Below are 20828 nucleotides of genomic sequence, written 5' to 3' on the forward strand. Positions count from 1 at the left end.
GCATCACTTCGGGCTTTCCTCCCACATCGAGCTTACACACCATGACACAACTGCAATACTGTTCAAAGCGGGGTCAAACTCAACTCACTTCCCTGAACAACAGGTACAGAAGTTCACCATTATAAGATTATGTTTAACGTGTAAAAACATGATACTGACAAGGATATTAGCTTTATTATCTATGTTAATAGCGAGGTGACCGTACAGCCCTTGTTATTTCCTATACACCACAGGGCCAACAGCTAAATTATCCTTAATGCATTAGGTTTCAGCTCATCCGTCTGGGGGGGGGCATGGGTGGCCCAGTCGTCTAAGGCGCCGCGATTTGCTGTGCAGAGTTGCGTCCCTTGGGCACACCAGAAACCTATGATTGTGGGTTCGAATCCCGGTTCACCTCAATTATGTATCTAGGTTTGTCAGCATCATACCCATGGGTCTTAGACCTGCATTACTTCGGGGTTTCCTCCCACATTAAGCTGACACGCCATGATATAACTGGAATACTGTTAAAAGCGGCGTTAAACCCAACTCACTCACTCACTTATCCGTCTACTGCCTCTGTGTAGATGGTACTTGATGTTACCCTGCCTGGTGCTCGGTATTAAGGGGTTTAAACACGGACTGGTAGACTCCGTTTCATCATATTGTGTATGAATGGGGCATTCATGTTACACTTTGGCATGGTATAACAGTGGGCTAGTACTATAAAACCAGCATAAGGTGCATGCACACCTTTATATAAGGGCAATAATATTGACTGTGACGTAAAACGCAATTTCACCTAACCTCTTTTCATCCTTATTAGAAGCATTAACTTAGTTTGGGAAAAAATCAAGGGAAAACGTTATCTTGGAGCAACCGCAATAAAACCATGAAAGATGATCTAATTATTATGCATAACTAGTCCAGGCCCAACGTTATGAGTGAGTGAGTGAATTTTGCGAGTCCCCGTTTTGCAACGTATTTGCAGCTGCATCTTATCTCATCGTGACTGGGGGCACAGGTGGCCCAGTCGTCAGCTGTGCTTGGGTAGCCAGAAACCTATGATTGTGGGTTCGAATCCCAGTTTGCCCCGATTATGTATCTTGGTTTGTCAGCACCATACCCGTGCTCGTGGGTTTCACCGAAGTGGTAAACGTCTGAGATCTGCATCACTTTGGGCTTTCCTCCCACATTAAGCCGACACGCCGTGATATAACTGGAGTACTGTTCAAAGTTGCGTTTAACTCAGCTCACTCACTCATCGTGCCTGCATCATGTGGGAGGAAACCCACAGCAACGGACATTTCAGACGTTTACAACTTTGGCAAGAACCCAGGATCACATCATGCTCATTGCCGTCCAGTGTAGATGCTATAATTTGATTTCTGTTTTCGCAAATGATGAATCCATAATAGGTTATGTCTCTAAATGCAATATAGATCATATTATCCTGTTATCATATTATAATGCGATTATTGAATAAACTTTCTTACTTTTGGATGTATTGGGCGATGCTGTCATTTCATTAGTACACTTTTCAACTTCTGTTCGTGAGGTAGAGGGGCGGTCGGGTAGCCTGGTGGTTAAAGCGTTCGCTCGTCACGCCGAAGATCCGGGTTTGATTCCCGACATGGCTTCAATGTGTGAGGCCCATTTGTGGTGTCCACCGCCGTGATATTGCTGGAATATTGCTAAAAGTGGCGTAAAACCATACTCACTCACTCGTGAGGTAGATCATGAGTGTTTAACACTACATCAGTGATCTCTCAGATAAAAATGGAATTCATCGCAGAAAGTGGTGGGCACACCAAATTGATGATTGCTTTGCACTGCGTGCGTCGGAAAGTTTACATTTATCATAAGACCCATGAATGAAGACTGGAGCGATAGTATTAGTGAGGTGAGGTGAAATTGGGCTTAACGTCGCGTCCAAGATTATTGCACTTTTATTGCGACGTGCATGCACGTGTGTGTGTGGCCGCTTGTACTAGACCGGACTGATGCCGATTTATAGTGCCAGCCCACTGAGATACCATGCCGCAGTTTAACATGAATACCCCACTCAGACACAGTATACTGACTCCGAGCCGACCAGTCCTTACTTTAACTCCTTAATGCCGAGCGTCAGACAGGGTAACAACAAGTACCATCTTTTAACGTCATTTGGTATGACGCGGCCGGGGATCGAACCGCGGACCTTCCGCTCTCGGGCGGACGCTCTACCACTAGACCACGGAGGCGGTTCGATAGTATTAAACTAACGGCCAAAAGAAACTTTACCATAGTTTTAAATCACTCTTGTAGTTTAAAAGCACAAAAGATAGATGCATAAAGTAAAATGTTTTGAAAAGATCAAAATCTCAACGAAATCAACATTTAAAGTGAAAGTCAAACAGCATCCGATATTGGCACGACAGTTGCCCGAATTGAGGCGGGGGAGCAAAAACAACCTTTCCACGCAATGGACAGAGGACACACACACATCTAAAATCGTTCAAGTTCAGTGACACGTGATATTAATAGCGTGTATGACCACCCCCTGCTACAAGACACGCAAAACACTCCGGCGCTCAGGAAAGGTCATCGTCTGATGACATCAGACGGGGTACGTCGCAATTCGTCTTGGAGGGCCTTGATCAGTTCTTGTCGGCTGGTCGGAGGATGTGGTCGTTGTCGAACACGACGATACATGACATCCCAGATGTGTTCAATGGGGAACATGTCTGGGGAGAGTGCAGGCCACGGTTACACTTTGATGTTGTTGGCTGCAAGGAAGTTCTGTTCGATTCGGGCTGTATGGGTTCTGGCGTTGTCATGCTGATAAAGGACACCACGTGGCAGATTTTGTAGAAATGGTAGGACAATAGGACGAAGAATGTTATCCATGTAACGCAGAGCTGTCCATTTCCGTTAACGATGACCAGTGGTGTTCTCTCACAAATTCCTCTCCACATCATAACACCCCCTCCACCAGCATGCCAGAAACCTATGATTGTGGGTTCGAATCCCGGTTCGCCCCGATTATGTTTCTAGGTTTGTCAGCGCCAAATGCGTGCTCGTGGGTTTCACCGAAGTGGTAAACGTCTGAGACCTGCACCACTTCGGGCTTTCCTCCCACATTAAGCTGGCACTCCGCGATATAACTGGAATACTGTTAAAAGCGGCGTTAAACCAAACTCACTCACTCACTCACTCCACCATACGGGCACGACCATTTAACGCAACATGCCGCTGATCGTTACCCCTTCGGCGATAAACACGTTGTCTTCCATCAGCTCTGAACAGACAGAACCGGCTTTCGTCAGTGCAGACGGCCCTCTGCCAGTCACGTCGCTGCGAACGGCGTTTAGTTCGACCCCCTCTCAATTCTGACGACGATGTTGTGCTGTCAAAAACTGACCTACGTAAGGTCTGTAAGTCCAAATTTCTTGAGCCCTGAGTCGCCTGGCCACTTACTGTCGACTAACTTTAGCTCTTAAGCATTCGTCGCTGATGACGTCACTGTCAGGAATCGATTCCGTAGATGCAGAGTACGCAGTACCGGTCTTCATTGGGTGTAGTTACCCTGGGTCTGATGACTGCCCGGTCTGCCTGTAATGCTACATCAGGTAAGTTACAGCAACACGGGGGCACAACACAACACAACACAAATCTGTAGTTTACCCTGGGCCCACTCGCGTTGTTCGGGTGTCAGTCGTGGCATTTCTGTTGTTTTTGTTGTTGTCTGTTGTCACTTTTTCGCATTTTCCACGAATAACCTGCCGTGACGTGTACAATTTTCTGCATAGAGCATTGTTGTGTTCGGACGATGTGTTTTGCATTAATTTAGTTTGAACTTGTGTTATTAAATTTTTGCAATTTCATTTTTAAAGTTGGTTTGGTTGGTTTGTTGTTTCACGCCGCACTCAGCAATATTCCAGCCATATGACGGCGGTCTGTAAATAATCGAGTCTGGACCAGACAATCCAGTGGTTGACATCATGAGCATCGATCCTCGCAATGCGGGATCTATGACATGCATCAACCAAGTCAGCGAGCCTGACCACCCGATCCCGTTAGTCGCCTTTTACGACAAGCATAGTCGCCTTTTAAGGTAAGCATCAGTTTAGATTTAACACGCCTTGGTGTATTGAACGAGTTGTTTTATATTAAGATATTAGAATGAGAACATATCTGTGTTTATCACCTTGCATTTATGAAAGCCTCACATGTTAAAACTCAAACTATGAGGTTTTTGAAGGCACGATGGCTGCACTTTCGCCATACGTAGTCGATGTTTATGCATAATCGTGGACCATATGTCTTCGTTGCTCATGCGTAGCCGTAATCGCGGTCAATACGGTATCGTTGTTCATGCGTATTTTTGGACCATACGTATTGGGTTTTTTATGCGTTGTCGTGGGCTATACGTATTCGTTGTTCATGCGTGGTCCTGTGCTATACGTATTCGTTGTTCATGCGTAGTCCTTGGCTATACGTATTCGTTGTTCATGCGTAGTCGTGGGCCATACGTATTCGTTGTTCATGCGTAGTCCTGGGCTATACGTATTCGTTCTTCATGCGTAGTCCTGGGCCATACGTATTCGTTGTTCATGCGTGGTCCTGGGCTATACGTATTCGTTGTTCATGCGTAGTCCTGGGCTATACGTATTCGTTGTTCATGCGTAGTCGTGGGCCATACGTATTCGTTGTTCATGCGTGCTCCTGGGCTATACGTATTCATTGTTCATGCGTAGTCGTGGGCCATACGTATTCGTTGTTCATGCGTAGTCCTTGGCCACACGTATTCGTTGTTCATGCGTGGTCCTTGGCTATACGTATTCGTCGTTCATGCGTAGTCCTAGGCTATACGTATTCGTTGTTCATGCGTAGTCGTGGGCTATACGTATTCGTTGTTCATGCGTAGTCCTGGGCCATCGTATTCGTTGTTCATGCGTGGCCCTGGGCTATATGTATTCGTTGTTCATGCGTAGTCGTGGGCCATACGTATTCGTTGTTCATGCGTAGTCCTGGGCAATACGTATTTGTTGTTCATGCGTAGTCCTGGGCAACACGTATTCGTTGTTCATGCGTAGTCCTGGACCATACGTATTCGTTGTTCATGCGTAGTCGTATTACGTTATCCCTACTCACTTACGTGCTACAACGCTTACACATATGCGAGTAACATATAACACCGGGGCCATCAAGTATAGGGTCACACATTGATACATTCACGCATAACCAGCGTCAAAGAACAAAGACCATGTCCTGAGACACATGAACCGATGCATGATTTGCAATTAGAAGAGTTCGACACACATACACATTCATCATCCACGAGGTCCAATATAAGTGAGCTAATCAAAGTCCGCATCACAAAAGCAAAGTGGCGACGAACACCAGCCACAGCCAATCAGAATGCAGGTCACATCCTGTCTGGTGTATAAGGAACGCGATTCCGTCAATGTACCACCATGCCAACTCACTGACGCTCTTCACGTTAAGGCGAGACCACGGCGGTAACAACAGTGACAACCCCACATCCTCAGCAGCATCTATTACAACGACATGGTAAGTGGTAGTGAATGCACCCATGGATAACTTTCATTGTTTGGTAGACATATACTGCAAAACTAAAACTTAAGAGAGTATTAAGCCATGATCATGCCCGGACTACGTAGGATATCCTAACCATACCTATACAACTCAAACGAAATTAAAGAACACCTTTTTTTGCATATGGCTGTAGTTAATCTGTCAAGGCGGGAGGGTATTGCATCACACAACCTTCCCATTGTGGGTGTTCTCTATCTTTTTTTGAGAAGTATAGATACAATTTTTATTTTTTTTATTCAATTAAGTATATGATGTTGCATATTTTCACATAAAGTAACATGACGTAATATACTTATTAGGTGTAGGTTACACACCTATACAGTAGACACCAAATTATTAGCTGGCTAGTCGGAATACAGGTGTACAACATAGTGTCAAGTGGCTAAAAAAAACCTTTACACAGGGCTGCGACCTTTGTGCCACCTTTGAGCGATCAAAAACTGTCCAGGACCAGGAATGGTCGCCTAAACCCAGAAAATCATGTTTCCATGTAACTGTTCCAGCAGTTGTTCAGCAGTAACTGCTCGAGTTGTTCAGCGTCTGCAACCACAATGAAACACTGCAGGTACAAGCCCTCCATTTATAGGCAGGCTGAGGAGGCACTACAGGTAGCTCAGAGGAGGCAGAAAAGAGGCAGAAGCATTGCCATGGTGTCTTAAGGGTTGCCGTTGTCGCCGAATGGAGGCACGGCGGTCGCCACAGTTATCGTTCAATGCACGCTGTTTGTCGCCAAAAAGAGGCACAAGGGGGGCAGAAGCATCGCCTAGATTGACGGGAAAATATTTCAGCAGAAGGCATCTTTTACCTGACGACCATTGGGCGACCCCTGTGCCTTCATTCTGCAACAACGGCAATGCTTGTGCTTCCCTTCTGCCACCTTTGAGCAACCAACCTCCTCGGCGACCTTTGTGCGACTGTTTTGAACATGTTCAAAAATTCACGGCGACCATGGCGATGTCTGAACCTCATGTGTACCACCTTGGAACGACCTAGGCAACCATTCTGCCTCCTTTGAGCCTCCAACGACGACCTGGCAAATGTTACAGTCACACACGGGAGGCACAAAGGTCGCCATCCTGTGTAAAGGCCCCATTACAGCACATTACTGGGAATTTTTCATACTCAAAATAGAGACATATTAACTGGACAGTTCATTTGGCATTTTTTTCCATTTTCTGTCAAACTGTCTTATTGTATTTGTTTTGTGCAATTGATTTCTCTATCCGAAATATATCGATTTAGTGTAGACAGTTGACAAGTACAATCTGCCTCACGACAACCAAGCCAACCAAACCGATCACGACGTAATCCTCTGACGATGAAGAGCTCCGATTGCATGATGCATTACTTGTACTTTTCGCACTGTTGTATGTTCTGTATTAAGGCAATTATTGAGTTAGGTAATCAGTGCGCCGTATATATATCATATTTTCATAATTGCGATAATGAGGCTATTATAGTTGTTGTGTATCCCGCCACTACGTACGACTATGTTTCGTGTGACTGAGAGACGTTTCTGATTGATGTTACTGCTTAAACAATCCGAGGCGTACTTTGTCTTATTTCACTGGTGATTTCCGAATGCAAACATATACGTAAGCCGAACATTGTTGAAACCGTGGCCACCAAAGTACTGCATTCAAAGCAGTCGAAACATATATATTCTGTTGGACAAAAGAAAGTATAAATCCATGTTTGACGGTGGCTAAAAATTATGCAAACAAGAAATGGTTATTCAGTGGTGATGTATTTCATACTGGTATCAAAGTTTTGGATCTAAAGTTTGCAGTGTTTTGGCGAGTTTTCATCCTTTAAGGTTTTAATGACGTTTGTATTTTTTTGTGAAATCCAAATACAAAATTAATATTTTCTTTTCCAGGGCAGTATATATCTATTCAGTTTGTGTTTGTTGTCTAATGAGAACAGGGTCAGTCAAGTCACCAGCGCCCCATGTTTTTCCATCAATGCAGGTTCCGCGGTCACCAGCGCCCCATGTTTTTCCGTCCATGCAGTTTCTGCGGTCGCCAGCGCCCCATGTGTTTTTCTATCCTTGCAGGTTTCGCGGTCATCAGCGCCCCTTGTTTTTCTACCCATACAAGTTCTGCGGTCGCCAGCGCCCCATGTTTTTCTATCCATGCAGGTTCCGCAGTCACCAGCGCCCCATGTTTTTCTATCCATACAGGTTCTGCGGTCACCAGCGCCCAATGTGTTTTTCTATTCATGCAGGTTTCGCGGTCACCAGCGCCCCATGTTTTTCTACCCATACAAGTTCTGCGGTCGCCAGCGCCCCATGTTTTTCTATCCATGCAGGTTCTGCGGTCACCAGCGCCCCATGTTTTTTCTATCCATACAGGTTCCGCTGTCACCAGCGCCCCATGTTTTTCTATCCATACAGGTTCCGCGGTCACCAGCGCCCCATGTGTTTTTCTATCCATGCAGGTTTCGCGGTCACCAGCGCCCCATGTTTTCCTACCCATACAAGTTCTGCGGTCACCAGCGCCCCATGTTTTTCTACCCATACAAGTTCTGCGGTCGCCAGCGCCCCATGTTTTTCTATCCATGCAGGTTCAGCGGTCACCAGCGCCCCTTGTTTTTCTACCCATACAGGTTCCGCTGTCACCAGCGCCCCATGTTTTTCTATCCATGCAGGCTCTGGGGTCACCAGCGCCCCATGCTTTTCCATCCATACAGGTTCCGCGTTCACCAGCGCCACAGGTTTGACTATCCCTGCAGGTTCCTCGGTCACCAGCGCCCCTTGTTTTTCTACCCATACAGGTTCCGCGGTCACCAGCGCCCCTTGTTTTTCTATCCATACAGGTTCCGCTGTCACCAGCGCCCCATGTTTTTTTATCCATACAGGTTCCGCGTTCACCAGCGCCCCATGTGTTTTTCTATCCATGCAGGTTTCGCGGTCACCAGCGCCCCATGTTTTTCTACCCATACAAGTTCTGCGGTCGCCAGCGCCCCATGTTTTTCTATCCATGCAGGTTCCGCGGTCACCAGCGCCCCATGTTTTTCTATCCATGCAGGTTCAGCGGTCACCAGCGCCCCTTGTTTTTCTACCCATACAGGTTCCGCTGTCACCAGCGCCCCATGTTTTTCTATCCATGCAGGCTCTGGGGTCACCAGCGCCCCATGCTTTTCCATCCATACAGGTTCCGCGTTCACCAGCGCCACAGGTTTTACTATCCATGCAGGTTCCTCGGTCACCAGCGCCCCATGCTTTTCTATCCATGCAGGTTTCATCGTAAGCAGCGCCCCATGTTTTTCTATCCATACAGGTTCCGCGGTCACCAGCGCCCCATGTTTTTCCATCCATGCAGGTCCCGCGGTAGCCAGCGCCCCACGTTTTTCTATCCATGCAGGTTCCGCGGTCACCAGCGCCCCATGTTTTTCCGTCCATGCAGTTTCTGCGGTCGCCAGCGCCCCATGTGTTTTTCTATCCTTGCAGGTTTCGCGGTCATCAGCGCCCCTTGTTTTTCTACCCATACAAGTTCTGCGGTCGCCAGCGCCCCATGTTTTTCTATCCATGCAGGTTCCGCAGTCACCAGCGCCCCATGTTTTTCTATCCATACAGGTTCTGCGGTCACCAGCGCCCCATGTGTTTTTCTATTCATGCAGGTTTCGCGGTCACCAGCGCCCCATGTTTTTCTACCCATACAAGTTCTGCGGTCGCCAGCGCCCCATGTTTTTCTATCCATGCAGGTTCTGCGGTCACCAGCGCCCCATGTTTTTTCTATCCATACAGGTTCCGCTGTCACCAGCGCCCCATGTTTTTCTATCCATACAGGTTCCGCGGTCACCAGCGCCCCATGTGTTTTTCTATCCATGCAGGTTTCGCGGTCACCAGCGCCCCATGTTTTTCTACCCATACAAGTTCTGCGGTCGCCAGCGCCCCATGTTTTTCTATCCATGCAGGTTCAGCGGTCACCAGCGCCCCTTATTTTTCTACCCATACAGGTTCCGCTGTCACCAGCGCCCCATGTTTTTCTATCCATGCAGGCTCTGGGGTCACCAGCACCCCATGCTTTTCCATCCATACATGTTCCGCGTTCACCAGCGCCACAGGTTTGACTATCCCTGCAGGTTCCTCGGTCACCAGCGCCCCTTGTTTTTCTACCCATACAGGTTCCGCGGTCACCAGCGCCCCTTGTTTTTCTATCCATACAGGTTCCGCTGTCACCAGCGCCCCATGTTTTTTTATCCATACAGGTTCCGCGTTCACCAGCGCCCCATGTGTTTTTCTATCCATGCAGGTTTCGCGGTCACCAGCGCCCCATGTTTTTCTACCCATACAAGTTCTGCGGTCGCCAGCGCCCCATGTTTTTCTATCCATGCAGGTTCCGCGGTCACCAGCGCCCCATGTTTTTCTATCCATGCAGGTTCAGCGGTCACCAGCGCCCCTTGTTTTTCTACCCATACAGGTTCCGCTGTCACCAGCGCCCCATGTTTTTCTATCCATGCAGGCTCTGGGGTCACCAGCGCCCCATGCTTTTCCATCCATACAGGTTCCGCGTTCACCAGCGCCACAGGTTTTACTATCCATGCAGGTTCCTCGGTCACCAGCGCCCCATGCTTTTCCCTCCATGCAGGTTTCATCGTAAGCAGCGCCCCATGTTTTTCTATCCATACAGGTTCCGCGGTCACCAGCGCCCCATGTTTTTCCATCCATGCAGGTCCCGCGGTAGCCAGCGCCCCACGTTTTTCTATCCATGCAGGTTCCGCGGTCACCAGCGCCCCATGTTTTTCCATTCCATTTCCGGGAGTACCAATGTGCTATGTCTTTGTACCCAGCGCCCTATGTCTGTCTCTTACAACCACCTTATGTTCGTCTCTCCGTTTTAAGATTCATGTTTCCCAATGGTTATTTCAGGGCAAGATATGTCCCCAGTACCCTATGCTAGTCTCTCATGGTGATTTCAGGGCGATATATGCCCTCAGTAACCTATACTGGTCTCTCACGGTGATTTCGGGGCGACATATGTCCCCAGTACCCCATGCTTGTCTCCCATGGTGTTCAGGGCGATATATGTCCCTAGTATCCTATGCTGGTCTCTCATGGTGATTTCGGGGCGATATATGTCCTCAGTACCCTATGCTGGTCTCCCATGGTGATTCCGGGGCGATATATGTCCTCAGTACCCTATGCTTGTCTCCCATGGTGTTCAGGGCGATATATGTCCTCAGTACCCTATGCTTGTCTCCCATGGTGATTTCGGGGCGATAAATGTCCCCAGTACCCCATGCTTGTCTCCCATGGTGTTCAGGGCGATATATGTCCTCAGTACCCTATGCTTGTCTCCCATGGTGATTCCGGGGCGATATATGTCCTCAGTACCCCATGCTGGTCACTCATGGTGATTTTAGGGCGATATATGTCCCTAGTATCCTATGCTGGTCTCCCATGGTGTTCAGGGCGATATATGTCCTCAGTACCCCATGCTGGTCTCTCATGGTGATTTTAGGGCGATATATGTCCCTAGTACCCCATGCTTGTCTCCCATGGTGTTCAGGGCGATATATGTCCCCAGTACCCTATGCTGGTCTCCCAAGGTGATTTCAGGGCAATATATGTCCTCAGTACACCAGGCTGGTCTCCCATGGTGATTTCAGGGCAATATATGTCCTCAGTACACCATGCTGGTCTCCATGGTGATTTCTGGTTTGACATAATAACTGAATACAGTAGCTTATTAACATTCATAACATGTATGCCGTGTCTTTCAGCGTGAATGTATCAGCGTCCACATCGGCCAAGCTGGCGTCCAGATCGGCAATGCATGCTGGGAGTTGTACTGTCTGGAGCACGGCATTCAGCCTGATGGTCAGATGCCCTCAGACAAGACCATCGGGGGTGTGGACGACTCCTTCAACACCTTCTTCAGCGAGACGGGGTCGGGGAAACACGTGCCCAGGGCCTTATTTATCGACACTGATAATTCTTCCGTTGGTGCGTTATAACGAAGTAAATATTCTGCAGCTGGCACAGATAGCCGGTAGCGCATTTATATGTATTATTATAAGAAATAGTAAAGCACTTTCTGCCGTTGAAGGTCGTCGACACATTCGCACCTGCAGCACATTCATTAGTCACGGGATGGTGGCCGATATAATTGTTTTACATAAATCATACTGGTCATACATTTTATTTGTATCCCGGGACCTTATTACCAGCAAAGGTCGCGCTTGTGGCATAGTCGCCAAAGGCGTCACAATTATCTGTGCGGAGTTGCGTCCCTTGGACACACCAGAAACCAATGATCGTCGGTTCGAATCCCAGTTCGACCCGATAATGTTTCTAGGTTTGTCAGCACCATATCCGTGCTCGTGGGTTTCACCGAAGTGGTAAACGCCCGAGACCTGCATCGATTCCGGTGTTCCTCCAACATTAAGCTGACACGTCGAGAAATAACTGGAATACTGTTCAACGAGGCGTTAATAACAACCCACTCACTCACTATTGTCAGCAAACGTCATTTTAACTGAAAATCCGGATATATGAATTTTACTTGTGTTTCCCCTCTTTCTGACGACAATACAAAATAGAGTGAGTGCGTGTGGTTTTACGCCACTTTTAGCAGTATTCCAGCGATATCACGGCGGGGGACACCACAAATGGGCTTCACACATTGTACCCACGTCGGGAATCGAACCCGGGTCTTCGGCGTGACGAGCGAACGCTTGAACCACTAGGCTACCCGATCGCCTCTCAGTGTGAAGACGTTCTCAACGGAAAGTCTCCAAAGTCTAAACTATTGGTGTATCACTATGCTAAATATGTGTGTGATAAAGGGGGCCAGTGTTGTGTTATGTGTACACATGTCTGTAGTTTTTTATATATAACAAGGGGCGGTCGGATAGCCTCGTGGCTAAAGTGTTCTCCCGTCACGCCGAAGGCCCGGGTTCGATTTCCAACATGAGTACAATGTGTGAAGCCCATTTCTGGTGTCCCACGCCGTGAAATTGCTGGAATATTGCTAATAGCGGCATAAAACCATACTCACACACTCACTAGATATAAAAGAATCCGATTTCTGCGTGCTTGTAATAATGAATGAATATGGTTTTACGCCGCTTTTAGCAATATTCCAGCAATATCACGGAAATGGGCTTTACACATTGTACCCATGTCGGGATTCGAACCCAGGTCTTCGGCGTGACGAGCGAACGCTTTAACCACAAGGCTACCCGACCGCCCCGCTTGCAATAAGAAATAACGGTTGTAAATTTCAGATGCGATCAGGAACGGATCCTACCGCCAATTGTTTGACCCCGAACTTCTGGCTAGCGGTAAGACTCACGCAGGAAGCCTTTATCCTAAGGGGTACAATATACTGGGCAGAAAACTTGACCGGATCCGGAAGCTGACTGAGCAGTGTAGTGACCTCCAGGGCTTCCTCCTATTTCACGGCGTCGGGGGCGGCACCGGCTCCGGCTTCACGTCTCTGTTGATGGAGAATCTGTCCGATATCTATGGCACCAAGGCAAAGCTGTCGTTCTCCGTGTACCCAACACCCCAGCTGTCTAACCAAGTCGTGGACCCCTACAACGCCGTTCTGTCCACCCACTCCCTTCTCCAACACTGTGACTGCGCCTTCATGGTCGACAACGAGGCTATATACGACATCTGCCGCCGTAACCTTGACATTGAAAGTCCTAAATTCGCCAACCTGAACAACGTGATTGCTCAGGTAACCAGCTCTGTCACTGCCCCTCTCCGATTCCACGGGGCCCTGAACGTGGATCTGAAAGCGATCCAAACCAACCTGGTTCCCCATCCACGAATCCGCTTCCCCATGGCGAGCTATGCGCCGATCACTAAGAAGGGCGGTGTCGGAACGGCCTCTGTGTCCGACATGACGAGCGCCTGTTTTAATCCCGACAACCAGATGGTCAGATGTGATCCGAGTCGCGCCAAGTACATGGCCTGCTGCCTCCAGTACCGCGGAGACTTCGCTTCCAATGAAGTAAACAGTGCTATACAGTCTGTCAAGGCGAAGGGGACAGCCAGGTTCGCCGATTGGTGTCCTACAGACTTCAAGGTCGGAATTCACGCGCAGGCGCCATCTACTTCCGCCGGAAGTGACCTTGCCAAGGTGGAGAGAGCTGTTTGCATGCTGAGCAACAACTCCGGTATCGCCAAGGCATGGGGTCGTCTCAGCCGCAAGTTTGATTTGATGTATGCCAAGCGTGCCTACCTCCACTTCTACGAGAGTGAGGCGATGGACATGAAACAATTTGGGGAGGCCCGTGAAGACTTGGCCTCCCTGGAGAATGATTACAAAAATATTGATTCCGGTTCATTTGACCCTAAGTTATAAACTGGAAAAAACAATCATAAAAATAAATAAATCATTTTATCCTACAGTAGGTGTGTAGTATCTTATAGGATGTTTATTTAACTATGCCCTTTCTATCGAGAAATTGTGTGAATTGTGTCAATAATTGAAATTGCTTGTGTAAATTGTCGCCTCAACAAGTTGTGTTTCTGGGTGTTTATATACGGATGCTTCTCTGAGAACAGAGATTCATAACAATAAATCTTAGCCTCTTTGAAACTCGAAAGCTTCTGTTTTAAATGTTTGTTGCTAAGATTGTGTGAGAGAGTGAGTGTTAGTTGGTTGGTTTGTTGTTTAACGCCGCACTCACCAATATTCCAGCTACATGACGGCGGTCGGTAAATAATCGAGTCTGGACCAGACAATCCAGTGATTGATATCATTTGATATCACGCAATTGGGATCAATGACATGCACCAACCACGTCAGCGAGCCTGACCATCCGATCCAATTTTTCGCCTCTTACGACAAGCATAGTCACCTAATGTGAATGAGTTTGGTTTAACGCCGCTATGAAATAGATTATCAGAACATCAATGGACAAAATACTTTCATGACATTTCCAAGCATCAGAATGTTTCTTGACAAATGCAGCAACGCTTACACCTTGAGGCGGTGGGATAGCCTAGTTGTTAGAGCATTCGCTCATTACGACGAAGTTCCGGGTTCGATTCCCCTCTTATGGGAACAATTGTGTGAAGCCCATTTCCGCAGTCCCAGCCGTGATATTACTGGAATATTGCTAAAAACAGCCTAAAACCAGACTCCCTCACTCCCTTACACAGTATGTGTCATTAACATGACCGAGAATAGGTCTTCAGCAACCCATGCTTGCCGTAAAAGGTGAGTATGCTTGTCGTAAAAGGCGACTAACGGGATCGGGTGGTCAGGCTCGCTGACTTGGTTGATGCATGTCATCGATCCCAAATGCGAGGATTGATGTTCATGGTATCAATCACTGGATTGTCTGGTCTAGACTCGATTATTTACAGACCGCCGTCATATAGCTGGAATATTGCTGAGTGCGGCGTTAAACAACAAACAAACAAACCAACCATTAACATGGCCGGGTGTGATTCAAGTCGTATTCAAGTTTGTCAGCTAACTCAAACGTTGAATCATCTTGCAGTTACTGGTAACCCCTAGCTTCACAGACGATGCCTCCATTTCCGACATGACAGTAATATCAGCGTCACACTTGATTGTTGTTCACCGATACCACAACCTTTCCATGACTCATGCTTATCTACATGTGGAGACTAAGATGAAACAGATAAAAGCAGATGCAATATCTTGAATGAACCGTGTTAGATGTGACGAATCGTCACATGGCGCTGGCCTGTTGCAGAGGTACTATGCTGGCCGCATGGAGATTTGGGTAGGAGAGTGCGTTGATACGTTACTCGTTCTTCAGTCGAATGCAAACCTGTTACGCATGACAAGCCCCTCGATACCTACCTGCTATTTCAGCGATTGTATCATGAGCAAGTATTTATGCAATAAAACTTAAATAAACCAAAAAATCATTATCTACTCTTCTTTTCTTATTCCGTTTATCGTCTTTTACCGTAGTTGATGTAGTGGAGGTCAAGTCACTTAGTCACTCGCTCGTTAAAAACGTCTTGAACAACTCGCGTAGTAATTTTTATTTCATATCGGTCACCATTCTGTACAAATTATCCTATCCAATGCTGTTACCAGTGTGTTCTGTCGAGCGTGTGTTTCGATTGACGTGATTTCTTCATCATGTGCCTGATGGCCACAGTCAGATATGTGATGCAAGCATGGTGACCTAGTCTGAATTGGACACAGTCAGATATGTGAAACAAGCATGGTGACCAAGTCTGATGGACACAGTCAGATATGTGATGCAAGCATGGTGACCAAGTCTGATGGACACAGTCAGATATGTGATGCAAGCATGGTGACCAAGTCTGATGTACACAGTCAGATATGTGATGCAAGCATGGTGACCAAGTCTGATGGACACAGTCAGATATGTGATGCAAGCATGGTGACCAAGTCTGATGTACACAGTCAGATATGTGATGCAAGCATGATGACCAAGTCTGATGGACACAGTCAGATATGTGATGCAAGAATGGTGACCAAGTCTGATGGACACAGTCAGATATGTGATGCAAGCATGGTGACCAAGTCTGATGGACACAGTCAGATATGTGATGCAAGCATGATGACCAAGTCTGATGGCCACAGTCAGATATGTGATGCAAGCATGGTGACCAAGTCTGATGTACACAGTCAGATATGGGATGCAAGCATGGTGACCAAGTCTGATGGCCACAGTCAGATATGTGATGCAAGCATGGTGACCAAGTCTGATGGCCACAGTCAGATATGTGATGCAAGCATGGTGACCAAGTCTGATGGACACAGTCAGATATGTGATGCAAGCATGGTGACCAAGTCTGATGGACACAGTCAGATATGTGATGCAAGCATGGTGACCAAGTCTGATGGACACAGTCAGATATGTGATGCAAGCATGGTGACCAAGTCTGATGGCCACAGTCAGATATGTGATGCAAGCATGGTGACCAAGTCTGATGGCCACAGTCAGATATGTGATGCAAGCATGGTAACCAAGTCTGATGGCCACAGTCAGATATGTGATGCAAGCATGGTGACCAAGTCTGATGGCCACAGTCAGATATGTGATGCAAGCATGATGACCAAGTCTGATGGCCACAGTCAGATATGTGATGCAAGCATGGTGACCAAGTCTGATGGCCACAGTCAGCTATGTGAGGCAAGCATGGTGACCAAGTCTGATGGCCACAGTCAGATATGTGATGCAAGCATGATGACCAAGTCTGATGGCCACAGTCAGATATGTGATGCAAGCATGGTGACCAAGTCTGATGGACACAGTCAGCTATGTGAGGCAAGCATGGTGACCAAGTCTGATGGCCACAGTCAGATATGTGATGCAAGCATGGTGACCAAGTCTGATGGACACAGTCAGATATGTGATGCAAGCATGGTGACCAAGTCTGATGGCCACAGTCAGATATGGGATGCAAGCATGATGACCAAGTCTGATGGCCACAGTCAGATATGGGATGCAAGCATGGTAACCAAGTATGATGGACACAGTCAGATATGGGATGCAAGCATGGTAACCTAGTCTGACGGCCACAGTCAGATATGTGATGCAAGCATGATGACCAAGTATGATGGACACAGTCAGATATGGGATGCAAGCATGATGACCAAGTATGATGGACACAGTCAGATATGGGATGCAAGCATGGTAACCTAGTCTGACGGCCACAGTCAGATATGTGATGCAAGCATGATGACCAAGTATGATGGACACAGTCAGATATGGGATGCAAGCATGGTAACCTAGTCTGACGGCCACAGTCAGATATGTGATGCAAGCATGGTGACCAAGTCTGATGGACACAGTCAGATATGTGATGCAAGCATGGTGACCAAGTCTGATGGCCACAGTCAGATATGTGATGCAAGCATGATGACCAAGTATGATGGACACAGTCAGATATGGGATGCAAGCATGGTGACCAAGTCTGATGGACACAGTCAGATATGTGATGCAAGCATGGTGACCAAGTCTGATGGACACAGTCAGATATGTGATGCAAGCATGGTGACCAAGTATGATGGACACAGTCAGATATGGGATGCAAGCATGGTAACCTAGTCTGACGGCCACAGTCAGATATGTGATGCAAGCATGGTGACCAAGTCTGATGGACACAGTCAGATATGGGATGCAAGCATGGTGACCAAGTATGATGGACACAGTCAGATATGGGATGCAAGCATGGTAACCTAGTCTGACGGCCACAGTCAGATATGTGATGCAAGCATGGTGACCAAGTCTGATGGCCACAGTCAGATATGTGATGCAAGCATGGTGACCAAGTCTGATGGCCACAGTCAGATATGGGATGCAAGCATGATGACCAAGTATGATGGACACAGTCAGATATGGGATGCAAGCATGGTAACCTAGTCTGACGGCCACAGTCAGATATGTGATGCAAGCATGGTGACCAAGTCTGATGGCCACAGTCAGATATGTGATGCAAGCATGGTGACCAAGTCTGATGGCCACAGTCAGATATGGGATGCAAGCATGATGACCAAGTCTGATGGATACAGTCAGCTATGTGATGCAAGCATGGTGACCAAGTCAAATGGACACAGTCAGATATGCGATGCAAGCATGGTGACCTAGCCTGAAGGACACGGTCAGATATGTGATGCAAGCATGGTGACCAAGTCAAATGGACACAGTCAGATATGCGATGCAAGCATGGTGACCAAGTCTGATGGACACAGTCAGATATGTGATGCAAGAATGGTGACCAAGTCTGATGGACACAGTCAGATATGTGATGCAAGCATGGTGACCAAGTCTGATGGACACAGTCAGATATGTGATGCAAGAATGGTGACCAAGTCTGATGGACACAGTCAGATATGTGATGCAAGAATGGTGACCAAGTCTGATGACCACAGTCAGATATGTGATGCAAGCATGGTGACCAAGTCTGATGGCCACAGTCAGATATGTGATGCAAGCATGGTGACCAAGTCTGATGGACACAGTCAGATATGTGATGCAAGAATGGTGACCAAGTCTGATGGACACAGTCAGATATGTGATGCAAGCATGGTGACCAAGTCTGATGGACACAGTCAGATATGTGATGCAAGCATGGTGACCAAGTCTGATGACCACAGTCAGATATGTGATGCAAGCATGGTGACCAAGTCTGATGGCCACAGTCAGATATGTGATGCAAGCATGGTGACCAAGTCTGATGGACACAGTCAGATATGGGATGCAAGCATGGTGACCAAGTCTGATGGACACAGTCAGATATGTGATGCAAGAATGGTGACCAAGTCTGATGGACACAGTCAGATATGTGATGCAAGCATGGTGACCAAGTCTGATGACCACAGTCAGATATGTGATGCAAGCATGGTGACCAAGTCTGATGGCCACAGTCAGATATGTGATGCAAGCATGGTGACCAAGTCTGATGGACACAGTCAGATATGTGATGCAAGCATGGTGACCAAGTCTGATGGACACAGTCAGATATGTGATGCAAGAATGGTGACCAAGTCTGATGGACACAGTCAGATATGTGATGCAAGCATGGTGACCAAGTCTGATGGACACAGTCAGATATGTGATGCAAGCATGGTGACCAAGTCTGATGACCACAGTCAGATATGTGATGCAAGCATGGTGACCAAGTCTGATGGCCACAGTCAGATATGTGATGCAAGCATGGTGACCAAGTCTGATGGACACAGTCAGATATGTGATGCAAGCATGGTGACCAAGTCTGATGGCCACAGTCAGATATGTGATGCAAGCATGGTGACCAAGTCTGATGGACACAGTCAGATATGTGATGCAAGCATGGTGACCAAGTCTGATGGACACAGTCAGATATGGGATGCAAGCATGGTGACCAAGTCTGATGGACACAGTCAGATATGTGATGCAAGCATGGTGACCAAGTCTGATGGCCACAGTCAGATATGGGATGCAAGCATGGTAACCTAGTCTGACGGCCACAGTCAGATATGTGATGCAAGCATGGTGACCAAGTCTGATGGCCACAGTCAGATATGTGATGCAAGCATGGTGACCAAGTCTGATGGACACGGTCAGATATGTGATGCGAGCATGGTGACCAAGTCTGATGGACACAGTCAGATATGTGATGCAAGCATGGTGACCAAGTCTGATGGCCACAGTCAGATATGGGATGCGAGCATGGTGACCAAGTCTGATGGCCACAGTCAGATATGTGATGCAAGCATGGTAACCTAGTCTGATGGCCACAGTCAGATATGTGATGCAAGCATGATGACCAAGTCTGATGGCCACAGTCAGATATGTGATGCAAGCATGGTGACCAACTCTGATGGCCACAGTCAGATATGTGATGCAAGCATGGTGACCAAGTCTGATGGCCACAGTCAGCTATGTGATGCCAGCATGGTGACCAAGTATTGATGGACTCATTAAGATATGGGATGCAAGCACGATGACCAAGTATTGATTGACACAGTCAGATATGTGATGCAAGTATCATGATCACGTCTGATATACACAGTCAGATATGTTATGCAAGCATGATGATCACGTCAAACAGTCAGATATGTGATAAATGCAAGATATGTCACAGGGATCCTGTGTGTTGTCGTGTGTTGTCGTGGACATTGTAGTTTGAAACATATAAAAGATATTTCTGCTACATAATACTTATGATGATGATGCTGCTACTACTACATATTAAGCATATATGATTCAACACAGTGCTCAAATCGCATGAAATCGGGTCTATTCAAATTCATTCTCAGCTCCCTGAGGAGAATCCTGCTGTTCCTGGCGAAAGGTGTTTTCATATTAACCACGCACCTGTATCACACTTTAAAGGCGGACCACGACAGAGTAAATCGGCCGCCCCAGCAAGTTTGATTCATTCCCTCAAAGACAGTCTAATGTGTGTGTGCACGTGTGTCAACACTAAATGTACCTTTCACACTGTCGGGTGCCATGTGACATCACGTGCACTGACCTAGGTCGAGTTTTAACCCCCTTGCCAGTGTTAGCGTGAAAGCAATTATATGCACATAGCTCATAAAGTCTGAATTTTCACATGTCCATCGCCTATTCCGATATGATATATCCAAGTATGTACATGTATTTCTCAGCCCCATGCCTTTGTAGCCTATTGAACAGTGTGTTACGAGTGAGTAATTGTGTAATACTATGGATTTATACCACTTTTATCAATATTCCGGAAAATTACGACGGGGACACCGGAAAATGGGCTTCGCACATTGTACCCATGTGGGGAATCGAAACTGGATCTTCCACTTGACGAG

The 20828-nt window shown here is 47.2% G+C and overlaps 1 protein-coding gene across 1 annotated transcript; it reads left to right on the plus strand.

Annotated features, from left to right (window-relative positions):
- Positions 1-5394: 5394 nt before the first annotated feature.
- LOC124131042 (tubulin alpha-1 chain-like) lies at positions 5395-14122 on the plus strand. The gene is made up of 3 exons (XM_046494117.2): positions 5395-5535; positions 11308-11530; positions 12814-14122. Exons 1-3 carry the CDS (start codon positions 5533-5535, stop codon positions 13899-13901), a joined length of 1314 nt encoding a protein of 437 aa, XP_046350073.2. The 5' UTR covers positions 5395-5532; the 3' UTR covers positions 13902-14122.
- Positions 14123-20828: the final 6706 nt, after the last annotated feature.

This window comes from Haliotis rufescens, unplaced genomic scaffold, assembly GCF_023055435.1.
Source record: "Haliotis rufescens isolate VD_foot unplaced genomic scaffold, xgHalRufe1.0.p SCAF_10, whole genome shotgun sequence".
NCBI classification, from domain to species: domain Eukaryota; kingdom Metazoa; phylum Mollusca; class Gastropoda; order Lepetellida; family Haliotidae; genus Haliotis; species Haliotis rufescens.